Source organism: Hemitrygon akajei, chromosome 10 (genome assembly GCF_048418815.1).
Source record: "Hemitrygon akajei chromosome 10, sHemAka1.3, whole genome shotgun sequence".
Lineage (NCBI taxonomy): Eukaryota > Metazoa > Chordata > Chondrichthyes > Myliobatiformes > Dasyatidae > Hemitrygon > Hemitrygon akajei.
In genome coordinates, this window is record NC_133133.1 from 112,402,537 (window position 1) to 112,415,885 (window position 13,349).

Consider the following 13,349-nt stretch of genomic DNA (forward strand, 5'->3'; position numbering starts at 1 on the left):
GCCTAATTGGAGAGGTAAAATTCAGATCACCAAACTGCTGATGAATCAGTAGATGAATGAATGGAGTCCAAAACTTTACAATTTGTTTCCCTCAAGCCCTTACTTCCACAATAAAATGCATTGTTTGCATCAGCAACTAACCCAGTCTGAGGATGTGCTGGGGGCAGCCCGCAAGAATTGCCATGAATTCTTGAATTACATCACTTTACAGTGCCAACAAAGCATGCCCACAACTTGTGTCTTTGGAATGTGGGAAGAAACCAGAGCATCCGGAGGAATTTCACGTGGTCACAGGGAAGTACAAACTCCTTATAAGCAGTGACAGGAATTGAACCCCAGTTGGTGATTGTTGGCACTGTAAAGTGATGTGCTAACTACTGCACTACCATGCCACCCTTACTGGATTTAGAGACTTACCACATGCCAACAGGCCCTTCCAGCTTAATGAGCCTGTGCCACCCATGTTGCCAATTAACCTACTAACCCATATGTCTTCAGAATGTGGGATGAACTAGAGAATCCAGAAAGAAACATAGAAACATAGAAAACCTACAGCACAATGCAGGCCAAACATGTCCTTGCCTTAGAACTACCTAGGCTTTACCCATAGCCCTCTATTTTTTTAAGCTCCATGTATCCATCCAGGAGTCTCTTAAAAGACCCTATTGTTTCCACCTCCACCACTGTCACCGGCAGCTCATTTCACGTACTCACCACTCTCTCTGCTTAAAAAAAAAACTTACCCCTGTTGTCTCCTCTATACCTGCTTCCAAACACCTTAAAACTATGCCCTCTTGTGCTAGCCATTTCAGCCCTGGGAAAAAGCCTCTGACTATCCACACGATCAATGCCTCTCATCATCTTATACATCTCTATCAGGTCACCTCTCATCCTCCGTCACTCCAAGGAGAAAAGGCCGAGTTCATTCAACCTATTCTCATAAGGCATGCTCTCCAATCCAGGCAACATCCTTGTAAATCTCCTCTGCACTCTTTCTATGGTTTCCACATCCTTCCTGTAGTGAGGCAACCAGAACTGAGCACAGATGGTCATGAGACTCCTTAAAGACACTCCCAATATTGCACATAATCTTTCTCCCTTTGTTCAGGCCTCCCCTCATCACCAGTTGTCAAAGGAATGAGTTGCCCTTGTTTGGAGGTACCTGAAGTTATGATGAAGCTCCAAGTTGGCCGATGAGGAGACAGCCTGGTTCATCGTTCCAATGACGTATGGACTGTAGAAATTAAACACGTACAGGTTACACACAGAATCAATGCATTTTCTTTACATAATAGCAACAACGACATGCACTTAGGGCTAGAGGGTGAACTTTACAGGAGATGTGTGGCCAATATTTTACCGAGCAACACACACACAATGCTGGAGGAGCTCAGCAGGTCAGGCAGCATCTGTGGAAATGAATAAACTGTCAACACTTCAGGCTGAGAGCCTTCTTCAGGGCTGGGAAAGAAGGGAGAAGATGCCAGAGTAGAAAGTTGGGAGGAGGGTTGGAGGACAGCCAGAAGGTGATAGGTGAAGCCAGCTGGGTGGGAGAGGTAAAGGGCTAGCGAAGAAGGAATCTAATAGGAGAGTAGAGTGGACCATGGAAAACAGAGGAAGGAGGGGCACCAGAGGGAGGTGATAGGCAGGGGAGGAGAAGAGGTAAGAGGCCAGAGAGGGGAATAGAAAAAGAGGGAAGGGCGAGGGAAGAATAATTACCGGAAGGACAATGTGATGTTTGTGCCATCAGGTTAGAGGCTACCAGCACAGAGGTAGGTGTCTGAAATGGGCTATCAGGGTTGGTGGTGGTGGCAGGTTGACAGTTTAAGAAGATTTTAGTTAAACCCATATGGAATGGAGGGATATGGAACATGTGCAGGAGGGAGAGTTTTTGTTCAATTTGACCTTACGTTTGGCGCAGACACTGTGGGCCAAAGGGCCTGATCCTTTTCTATGCTCTATTTTCCACAGTCAGGCTCCTCAAATAAAACCTGGACCGAGGGACGGGTAATGCCAGAAAAGATGAGGTCCTGCCTTTTAGACAAGACATTAAACCGATGACTGTTCTGGTCTCCAGGGCAGGCACACAGGGTCCGACAGTCAGTACATTTTCTTCAATAAATATTATTAAAACTTACTATTCTCATAATCACATTACCCATGAAGCTCACTGTACACAAACTGGTCTCTGTGTTTCCAGTCTTCTGATGCCACCAAGGTAAACCGTTGGCTGAGAGAGACCTTGTGATGTCTGAAGTCAGAAAAGCTTCTCTAAGCACCAGAAGGGCCTTCGTCACTATCTGTTAATATGCAATCTTATTTGTTTTTTAATTTGTTTATCTATTGATCTATGAACAAAGAAGTGAAAAGAAATCTATCTATCTATTGGTTGATTCCTTAAGGTTGTTATAGCAGGGGATGGTAATGGGGCTAAGCTCCCACTACCTATTAAATGCTCCCGATGGCGTATGTCTTAAATAGCCTTTGACAACCAAGTCCAGCTCCAGGCCACGTGTGGCTTAGCTAAGCCCTGCGGAAATGTTTCTACTGACAGGAGAGGTGGCAAAGGCAAGTCACTGGTGCCTTAAAGCCAGTCACTTCAGGCAGATGGGTCTTGTCAGCCATGGTTGGCAGCTCATCTAGGAGAAAGAAAACTCTGAACTCAAATTTCCACTGATTTGTGACTATACTCACCCATGGGGAGGGCTTCAGAAGTAAACCCTGAGGAAAAATCCAGAGCTGGAGTCCCTAAAGCAGTCCTGTGTTGTGTTTGATGTAACTCCTGCAACGTTGCTGGTATCAAACTGTATCCTTTAGATTCATCAATTGTGTGGAGAGGGGAGCTTGCCACATGGGCAACAGCTTACTCTCCATATTGTACTGCCCTGGCTTGTGTACTGGCATGCATATTACCTACGCAGACAACTGGGACACAATATCTATAGTTGACCCCGACCAGTGGAGGGCTTCATCTCATCTATTGATTTATCTATCTGTCCATCTGGGCAGACATCGTAGGGTAGTGGTTAATGCACGACTTTACAGCCCCAACAATCACTGATCAGGGTTCAATTCCCACCGCTGTCTGTAAGGAGTGTGTATGTTCTTCTTGTGAGTGCAAGGGCATCTTCCAGGTGCTCACATTTCCTCCCACGTTCCAAAGACATATGGCTAGGGTTAGTGTGTTGTGGGCATCCTGTGTTGGCACACTTGGCGGCTTCTTCCAGTACAACCTTCACTTGATGTAAATGATACATTTCTTCACTGATGTACAGTACATGTGACAAATAAATCTAATCTTCTATCTACCTTGCTATCAATCTATCTACCTATTTCTTAAATATTTATTTCTTTATTTAACTACTGATCTATCTATCTATATAATTTATTAGAGATACAGCACAGTAGCAGCCCCTTCCAGCCCATCGAGCCATGCTGTCAAATTCCATCCATGTGACCAGTTACCTGTATATCTTTGGAATGTGTGAGGAACCCGGAGCACCCAGAGGAAACCCGCTTGGGGTATCTTCTGGTTGACATGCTCCTGGCCATTCACGGGTCCGGGCAGCGGGCAGCCTGCCTCCCTTTCAGGGTTATGTCTGTGCCCAAGTGTCCTTTGAGAAGGCGCATGTGGTCTCCACGGGCATGGTGGAGGAGTTCTGAGAATAATTTTTAGATTATAGTAATTGTATTTGAATTTGAAATTGTAAATAGTTTTGTGAACCCTTGATTATTGTATGAATTTTTGTTAGTGAATAAACTTCTCTATGTTTGTAAAAAAAAAGTGAGTCACTCACCATTTGTGGTACCTACAGTTGAGGAATCCATTAAAGATGTCACTCAGAGAACCAACGTGATGGAGATTGTCGAGGATTATTACCAGCGGAAGCTCAGATCCATTATCCGCAGCGGCACACTGTTCGGCCAGACTTGACAGATATTGGCGCAATTCCTTCCAAACCATTTAAAAAAGACACAGAGTTATATCCTGATGAAGGGTCTCGGCCCGAAATGTCGACAGTGCTTCTCCCTATAGATGCTGCCTAGCCTGCTGTGTTCTACCAGCATCTTGTGTGCACAGTTATATCACCACTTTTTTCTAGTTTACATAATCTCAATGTTGTGGGAGAATTCCCTCCTGTGTACTGGGCTAAAGAACTCTCAGTGGAGCAATGTTCCTTTCAAAGTTCAAAGTAAATTTATTATCAAAGTACGTATATGTTGCCATATACAGCCCCGAGATTCATTTTATATTTTTATTTAGAGATACAGCACGATAATGGATTTTTCCATCCCAATGGGCCCATGCCGCCCGATTACACCCATGTGACCAATCAATCTACTAACCCCTACATTTTTGGAATGGGGAACACCTGGAGGAAACAGCCATGGCCACAGGGAGAATGTACAAACTGCTTACAGACAGCGGAGGGAATTCAACCCCAATTACTGGCACCGTAACAGTGTTTGGCTAACTGCTACGCTACTACGTCACACCCAAAGTATGGAATGTTTTACAAATTTCCGTGTCATTCTTGTTGGCATTTACAGGAAAAAAAACCAGAAATACAATAGAATTTTATGAAAAACTATACATAAATAAAGCCTGACAACCAACCAATGTGTAAAAGAAGACAAACTGCAAATAAATATAAATGGAGAAGATGAGCTGTGAAGAGTCTTTGAATGTGAGGCTGAAGGTGGTTGAATCAGATCAAAGTTGAGGTGAGTGAAGATCTCCACACCGATTCAGGAGCTTGATGGTTGTGGGGTAATAACTGTTCCTGAACCTGGTGGGGTGGGACCTAAGACTTTTGTACTTCATGCCTGATGGTGTAGTAGTGAGATAGAGGCATGGTCTGGGTGGTGGGGTCTCTTTATTAGTTGATTGTTCATTTCCTTCCACAGTTGCTGCCTGATCTGCTGAGTTCCTTCAGCACATTCTACTTTAGAATATAGAACATAGAACAGTACAGGCCCTCTGGTTCACAATGTTTTGCTGACCTTGTAACCTACTGTAAGATCAATCTAATCCTTCCAGCCTACCGAGTCCTCCATTTTACAATTTTATCCATATCCTGCCCCAGTTTCATTGTTCGAAGTGCCAAGGGTCAGTGGGTAATGCTTTCAGCATTGAGTCAGGAGACTGGGGGTTCAAATCCCCCTCAAGAAACTTAATGCACAGAACTACAGGCTGATATGTTGGTGCACAATCAGGGATGCAGTCCTTCAATAAACATCATCCCAGCCAGCCTGTCGTGAACCAACCCTCGTGGCTGGATATTAAAGATCTTGCGGAAGTATTTTATGAGAGAGGTGGATTTTCCCTCAGGGTGCTGGCCAATACCAATTGCCCAATCAATGTGACTAAAGGATGCATTATCAATAGTTATCCTGACACAGATCAGCACATTGCAGAGACCAGCCTCTCCTCTGTGAATTCTGTCTACACTTGCTGTCTTGCTGAAGCAGCAAGACAATGAAACACCCCACCTACTCTGGACATTCTCTCTTCTACACTCTCCCATGGGGCAGAAGATACAAAAGCCTGAAAGCATGTACCACCAGACTCTAAGACAGCTTCTATCCCTTTGCTACTGGACCTTTCAACGGTCTCCTATGTTTTTTTAATCACACCATCTACTTGCATGCAACTTTAAAGAATCTATGGACAGGGACCCCAAGATCCCTCTGTTCCTCCACACTGCTAAGAATCCTGCTATTAACCCCGTGTTCCGCCTTCGAGTTTGACCTTCCAAAGCTTTTCTGGTTTGAACTCCACCTGCCACTTCTCAGCTCAGTTCTATATCCTATCAATGCCCCGTTGTAACCAATGAGAACTGTCCACACTATCCACAACTCCACCAACCTTCATGTCATTTACAAACTTACTAAGCCACCCATCTACTTCTTCATCCAAGTCATCTGTAAAAATTATGGAGGTATACAAAATTATGAGGGGTATAGATAGGGTTTCTCTACCAGGATTGGGTGAGAGTTGCAAGGTGAAAGGGTGAAAGGTGAAATATTTAAGAAACCATCAGGGGAACTTCTTAACTGAGAGTGTGGAATGATCTGCTAGTGGAATAGATGGATGCGGCTTCAATTTCAACATTTAGCAGAAGTTTGGATAGGTACACGGATAGGAGGGGTATGGAGGGCTATGGTCTGGGGGCAGGTTGATGGGACTAGGCAGAATAATAGTTTGGCACAGACTAGATGGGCCAAAGGGCCATTTTCTATGCTGTAGTGCTCTATGACTCTATTACAACAGTGACACACTGCAGACAGGCATCAGTGATTGATAGGTGCTTCATAAAAATGCCTGCCCATTGCCCTTCCTGCCTGTTTCACAAGGATGAACAACTCTTTAGATGAATTCATTGAGCTGCTGGGACTTACCTTGCTGGACTTGTGGTCCACGTTGAATGTAGCTATTGACCCGTTGCTGACATCCCGCCCAGATCTATTCACCAGGAACTCGGCCAATTTATTGGCCAGGTAGGTTTTCCCAGTCCCGCTGGGTCCAGAGAGTATGATCCTCCGATGTTCCAGTAGTATATTGAGGTAACAGTGCATGGTGGGCTTTGGGATGAGGGCCTCAAACACCAAACTATCCACACTGTTCTCCGCCACACCTACGACCAGGACAAACCACATTCTCAGTCAGAGCAAAGCCTCGGGAAAGACCGGTCAGAGTCTAGACTCAGAGGTGGTGTTACACATGCTGTGATCCCTCTTCCACTTCAGAACGTAGAACACAGAACTTCATGGCACAGTATAGGCCTGTTGGCCCAGAATGTTGTGTCGATCTTTGAACCTACTCTAAGATCAATTTAACCCTTCCCTCCTACGTAGCCCTTCATTTTTCTGTCATTCATGAACCCATCTAAGAGACTATGTAACAGTTTCTTCCCCCAAGCTATCAGACTCCTCAATACCCAAAGCCTGGACTGACACCTTACTGCCCTATTTTCCTGTTTATTATTTATTGTAATGCCTGCACTGTTTTTGTGCACTTTATGCAGTCCTGTGTAGGTCTGTAGTCTAGTGTAGCTTTCTCTGTGTTTTTTTTCTTTACGTAGTTCAGTCTAGTTTTTGTACTATGTCATGTAACACCATGGTCCTGATAAACATTGTCTAATTTTTACTGTACTGTACCAGCAGTTATGGTCAAAATGACAATAAAAGTGACTTGACTTGACTTAAATGCCCCTAATGTATCTGCCTCTGCCACCAGCACTGGCAGCGCGTTCTACACACCAACCACTCTCTATGTGAAAAATTTACCTTTGACATCCCTCCTATACTTTCCTCCAGTAGCCTTAAAATTATGTCCACTGCTATATTAGCCTTTTCCATCCTGGGAGAAAGTCTCTAGCTGACCACCCTGTCTGTGTCTTTTATCATCTTGTACACCTCTATCAAGTCACCTCTCATCCTCCTTCGCTCCAAAGAGAAAAGTCCTAGCTCACTCAACCTATCATCATAAGGCATGCTCTCCAACCCAGGCAGCATCCTGGTCAATCTCCTCTGCACCCTCTCTAATCCATACAGCATCCTGGTAAATCTCCTCTGCACCCTCTCTAATCCAGGCAGCATCCTGGTAAATCTCCTCTGCACCCTCTCCAACCCAGACAGCATCCTGGTCAATCTCCTCTGCACACTCTCTAATCCAGACAGCATCCTGGTAAATCTCCTCTGCACCCTCTCCAACCCAGGCAGCATCCTGGTAAATCTCCTCTGCACTCTCTCTAATCCAGGCAGCATCCTGGTCAATCTCCTCTGCACTCTCTCTAATCCAGACAGCATCCTGGTCAATCTCCTCTGCACTCTCTCTAATCCAGGCAGCATCCTGGTGAATCTCCTCTGCACCCTCTCTAATCCAGGCAGCATCCTGGTAAATCTCCTCTGCACCCTCTCTAATCCAGGCAGCATCCTGGTAAATCTCCTCTGCACCCTCTCTAATCCAGGCAGCATCCTGGTAAATCTCCTCTGCACCCTCTCTAAACCTTCCACATCCTTTCTATAATAGAAACATAGAAATCTACAGCACAATACAGGCCCTTTGGCCCTCAATGTTGTACTCACCATGTAACCTACTCTAGAAACTGCCTAGAATTTCCCTACTGCACAGCCCTCTATTTTTCTAAGCTCCATGTATCTATCTAAGAGTCTCTTAAAAGACCCTGTTGTATCCACCTCTACCACCTTCACTGGCAGTGCATTCCATGCACCCACCACTCTCTGTGTGTTATGGTCTGGTCTGGAGCCCGCATTCCGGTTCTTGATCCGGTCCGTGGACCCTGGACTCTGGGTCTTGTAGCCGTCCCTCCTTTCACCTGTGAGCCCAAGTAGTCACACCTATGGATCACCGTGGCTTGTTTGGACTCAAGGAGGCGCACCTGATGCCCATCGGCTGGCGGTGTATATAGGGGGCTCTGGGACTGAGTGGAGTTGTGGGAGGGGGGTCAGGTCATCCCATCCTACCCTACCCTACCCTACCCGACCCGTTCCTCTGGTTGCCCTGGCTTGGAGTTCCCCTTGTTAAAGATGAGTTCTTTGAGTAAGCCTGGCAGTCACCCTGGACCTAGTTCCCTTCCTATCCCTTGCCTCTGTTGGGCAAGCCTGGCTGGACTGCTGTTGCCCGGCGGGGGACTCTGCCCCTTTCCATCCCTTGCTGCCGATGGGTTGTGCCCTGCAACCTACCCAGGTGCCCTGTGACCTGCTCAGGCCCTTGTGTTCCTGCCTGGGAGGTCTGGGCCCTGCCTAGGAGTTATGCGGCCCGCCCAGAGGTCTCTGCACCTACCTATCTCTTGTTGTTGACGGGTTGTGCCCTGCTACCTACCCAGGTGTCCCGTGACCTGTCCAGGCCCCTGTGTTCCTGCCTGTGAGGTCCAGGCCCTGCCCAGGAGTTATGTGGCCCACCCAGTGAACTCTGGGATCCTGCCTTGCCTGAACTCTGGGATCCTCCTCCTTGCCTGAACTCTAAGACTCTCTTGGAACCCCAAAATCACCTTGAACGTCACGTCCCTCACGCACACCATGGTCACCACATCTTGTCTATTGTTTAATTGTTCCCATCCTGCCCCTAGTACTTCAGTGCCTGTGTCCTGCACTTGGGTCCAGCCTCCTGTCCCCTTGTGACACTGTGTGAAAAACTTACCTCTGACATTCCCCTTGTACCTACTTCTAAGCACCTTAAAACTGTGCCCTCTCGTGTTAGCCATTTCAGCCCTGGGAAAAAGCCTCTGGCTATCCACATGATCAAAGCCTCTCATCATCTTATACACCTCTATCAGGTCACCTCTCATCCTCCGTCACTCCAAGGAGAAAAGGCCGAGTTCACTCAACCTATTCTCATAAGGCATGCTCCCCAATCTAGGCAACATCCTTGTAAATCTCCTCTGTACTCTCTCTGTAGTATCCACATCCTTCCTGTAGTGAGGTGACCAGAACTGAACACAGTACTTCAAGTGGAGTCTGACTAATCTCTTCTATAGCTGTAACCTTAATGAGGTGATCAGACCGAATATTCCATGTGACATGTTTGGAGAGAGGCTAATATGCTACTGAAAATATTGTGAATTAAGAACTTGATAAGATTAAGGAAAAGGAGGCTAATTAAAGAAAAGGAGGCTAATGTTTCTCTACTGTTCAGTAATTGCTATCCTCGACATATAAATGTAAAAGATACAGCAAAAGCTGGGCTTTTCCAGTGTTTTCTGTGTGCTATCTACAATACAGCACTTGATTGCAAAGCAAAAGGATCATGTTGATCATGATTATGTTACCTGTGCGACTGGGACATCCTAGCCACGTGGTAGCATAGCGGTTAGCGTAATGTTTTACACGCCAGCTGTAAGATCGGGGTTCAATTCCCGCCACTGTAAGGATATTGTATATTCTTCCTGTGACCACATGGGTTTCCTCTGGGTGCTCCAAGTACCCACACGTTCCAAAGATTAAGGTTAGTACATTGACACCAGAAGCATGGTAACTCTTGTGGGTCACCCCGAACACAACCTTGGACTCTGTTGATCATTGACGCAAAAAACGCATTTTACTGTGTGTTTCAATGTACATGTGACAAATAAAACTAACCTTTAATCTTGAAATGCATAGTTCTATTAACCTGCCTAACTCTCACTTTTACAGTCCTGACTCTTCCTGACAATATCATCCCTAACTATCCGTGATATAACATCTCATAGTATTACTGGCTGACCCAGTATTGACTGTCAGCGGTGGAAGGTTCCACAATTCCCTTCCTCTCAGGTGCTAAAACTCTTTCCAAACTCACTCTGGAAAAGACTCATTTTCAGACTCTGCTTCCTACTCTTATAAAGCTAAGCTTTATTTGTCACATGCACATCGAAACATACAGTGAAGTTCATCGTTTGAGTTAGATCAGTTCTGCAAGGATGTGCTGGGGGCAAATGTCGCCATACTTCTGGCATCAACATAGCATGCCCACAACTCGCTAATCCCAACCAGGAATGTGGGAGGAAAGCACAGCACCTGGAGGAAACCCACATGGCGACGGGAGTATGTATAAACTCCTTACAGTCAATGGCGGTGGGGATTGAACCCCGATCAGTGATTGTGCTAATCACTGCCCTGCCATGCCACCCTATCCCACTTCCCCCCTCCACCCACAAGTCTGCTTCCACTCTATTTTATTCATGCTGCCCAGTTACACCCCTGTGACAAAGTAATTTACTAACCAATACGTCTTTGGAATGTGAAACCTACACGGTCATGAGTAGAACGTACAAAATCCTGACAGACTGCGTTGTGAATTGAACCGGGTCCCTGCCGCTGTAATAACGTTTCATCAACTGCTACGCTGCCGTGCTGGTCCTAACAAGCCTCTCCTTCCAGAACTTTACATGAGAGCTGTGGCTCATGAAAGGCTGCTTTCATTAACCCAAAACCAGCTGGTCGCTGAAGAGAAGGAAGATTGTCCATTACCTTTAAGATTCACTGTGATGACGTTTCTATCCCCAACCAGGTACCCACAAGGGAGAAGCTCAGGTAACTCCATGTTGTAGGATCTTACGATATCACCTACATTGTAGCTGACTATGCTGTCAGTGGACAGACCCAGGCTGGTAGACGGATCCAGACGGAAAATATACTCCTAAATTGCCACATAGAAAGGTAAAGTTTGCAGATTTAATGGAACTTGTTAACTTAGTTACTTCAAAAAACAGAACAGAATATTTGCCCCATACAAGCTTGTTCCAACATTCAGTAAGATCACGATTGACCTCAGCTTGACCTTTCTGCCTGTTCCCTACACCTTTTACCTCTCCAATAAATCAGATATCTGCCAATCTCAGTACCGGCTCAAGTGACGTTGACGACCAGTTTAGTTTACTGTCATGTGCACCAGTATGGTGAGGTACAGGTGCAAGGGAAAAACTTACAGCAGCACCACGGACACATATTTACAGACAACACACAAAATACAAACTATACATAAGTTATCCAAGACAGTGACGAAAGACTGTGCAAAACAAGTCCTTAATACAGCTTTCTGAAGGATGAAAGTCTTTTCCATCTCCATTGTAAATGACTACCCCTTAAAGACCTGATAAAAGTTAATAAAACCATAAGTGACTTTCAAAGAAAGGGAAGATGGAGGATCAGATTATTATTTAAAGCAGAGGGATTTGAGAGTGCTGGGGCATGGATCACAAAAGGTTAGTTTGCAGGTGCAGCAGGCTATCAAGAAAGTAAATGGACTGTTGTTCTCCATTGCTAGAGGGATTGAATTTAAGAGTAGGGAAGTAATGCTGTGCTGAAATCCCACACCAGGAATACCGTGAGCAGTTCTGATCTCACTTGAGGAAAGACGAATCGCCTTTGGAGACGGAGCGGAGGGGATTCACCAGGTTGACACTGGAGATGAGGGGGTTAGCCTATGAGGAGAGATTGAGTTGTCTGGGCCTATAGTCGCTGGAGTTCAAAAGAATGAGAGGGGATCTTACAGAAACACATAATATTATAGATAAGATAGAGGAAATAAAGTTGTTTCCACTGGTGAGAGAGGCTAGTATAAGGGCACATAGCCACAAGGGCATAGCGGTCAGTGTGACACTATTACAGCTTGAGGCATCAGAGTTCGGAGCTTGGAGTTCAGTTCCAGTGTCCTCTATAAGGAGTTTGTAGGTCCTGCATGGGTTTCCTCCAGATGCTCCGGTTTCCTCTCAAAATCCAAAAACGTACTGGTTAGTAGATTAATTGGACATCGTAAGTTGTCCTGTGTTTAGGCTAGGGTTAAACCTAGCTAGGCTGCTGGGTGGTGTGTGGTGCACTGTATCTCAAAAATAAGTGATTTAGGGGAATAGATTTAGGATAGAGGTGAGGAGAACTGCCTTTTCCCAGAGCAGTGAATCTGTGGAGTTCTCTGCCCAGAGAGGGTGTGTAGCCTACACCATTAAATGTATTTAAGGCACAATTAGATACTGTAGGTTTTCACATGGCAGAAGAATTAAGAGCTATGGGAAAAAGGCAGATAGGTGGAGCTGAGTCCACAGCCAGATCAGCCGTGATCTCATTGAATGGCGGAGCTGGCAGAACAGCCCAGAGGGCCGACTCCTGCTCCTGGTTCTTACGTTTCTTAGAAAGAGTAGACAGCTTATGTTTTTCCTATGGTCAAAATGTCAACTACCTAAGATGATTCATTTAAAGTGAGAGGGTTAAGTTCAAAAGGGGGCAAGTTTTTATACAGAGAGTGGTGGGTGCCTGGAATGAACGGCCGGGTGGCGGTGGAGGCAGATGTGATAGCGGCATTTCAGAGGCTCTTAGGAAGACAATAAGACATGAGAGCAAAATTTGGCCCATTGTCTGATCTGCCATTCCATCATGCCTGATTTATTACCCCACTCGTCCCATTCTCCAGCCTTCTCCCTGTAACCTTTAACACCCTTAGTAATCAAGAATCTATCAACCTCTTCTTTAAATATACTTAATGACTTGGCCTCCATAGCTGTCTGTCACAATGAATTCCACAGATTCACTACTGACAACTAAAAAAATTCCTCTTCATCTCTATTTCCACCACTACAGGAAACGTCCTCTCCACAGCCACTCTCTCTAGGCCTTTCAATATTTGATAGGGTTCAATAAGATCCCACCCCCATTCTTCTAAACTCCGGTGAGTAAAGGCCTAGAACTATCAAAAGCTCTTCATATGTTAATCCTTTCATTCCCAGAATCATTCTCGTGAACCTCTTCTGGAACCCCCTCCAATGCCAGTACATATTTTCTTACATAAGAGGCTCAAAACTGCTCACAACACTCTAAGTGCGGTCTGAACAATGCCTTATAAAGCCTCAGCA

The 13,349-nt window shown here is 45.5% G+C and overlaps 1 protein-coding gene across 1 annotated transcript in view; it reads right to left on the reverse strand.

The window, feature by feature from the left end:
* The window catches only part of nav3 (neuron navigator 3), a 433,465-nt gene that overhangs the window by 15,120 nt on the left and 404,996 nt on the right, over positions 1-13,349 (reverse strand). The window contains 4 exon segments of the mRNA XM_073058755.1: positions 1,163-1,234; positions 3,798-3,952; positions 6,403-6,638; positions 10,975-11,143. Coding sequence (XP_072914856.1) covers positions 1,163-1,234; positions 3,798-3,952; positions 6,403-6,638; positions 10,975-11,143 — 632 coding nt within the window.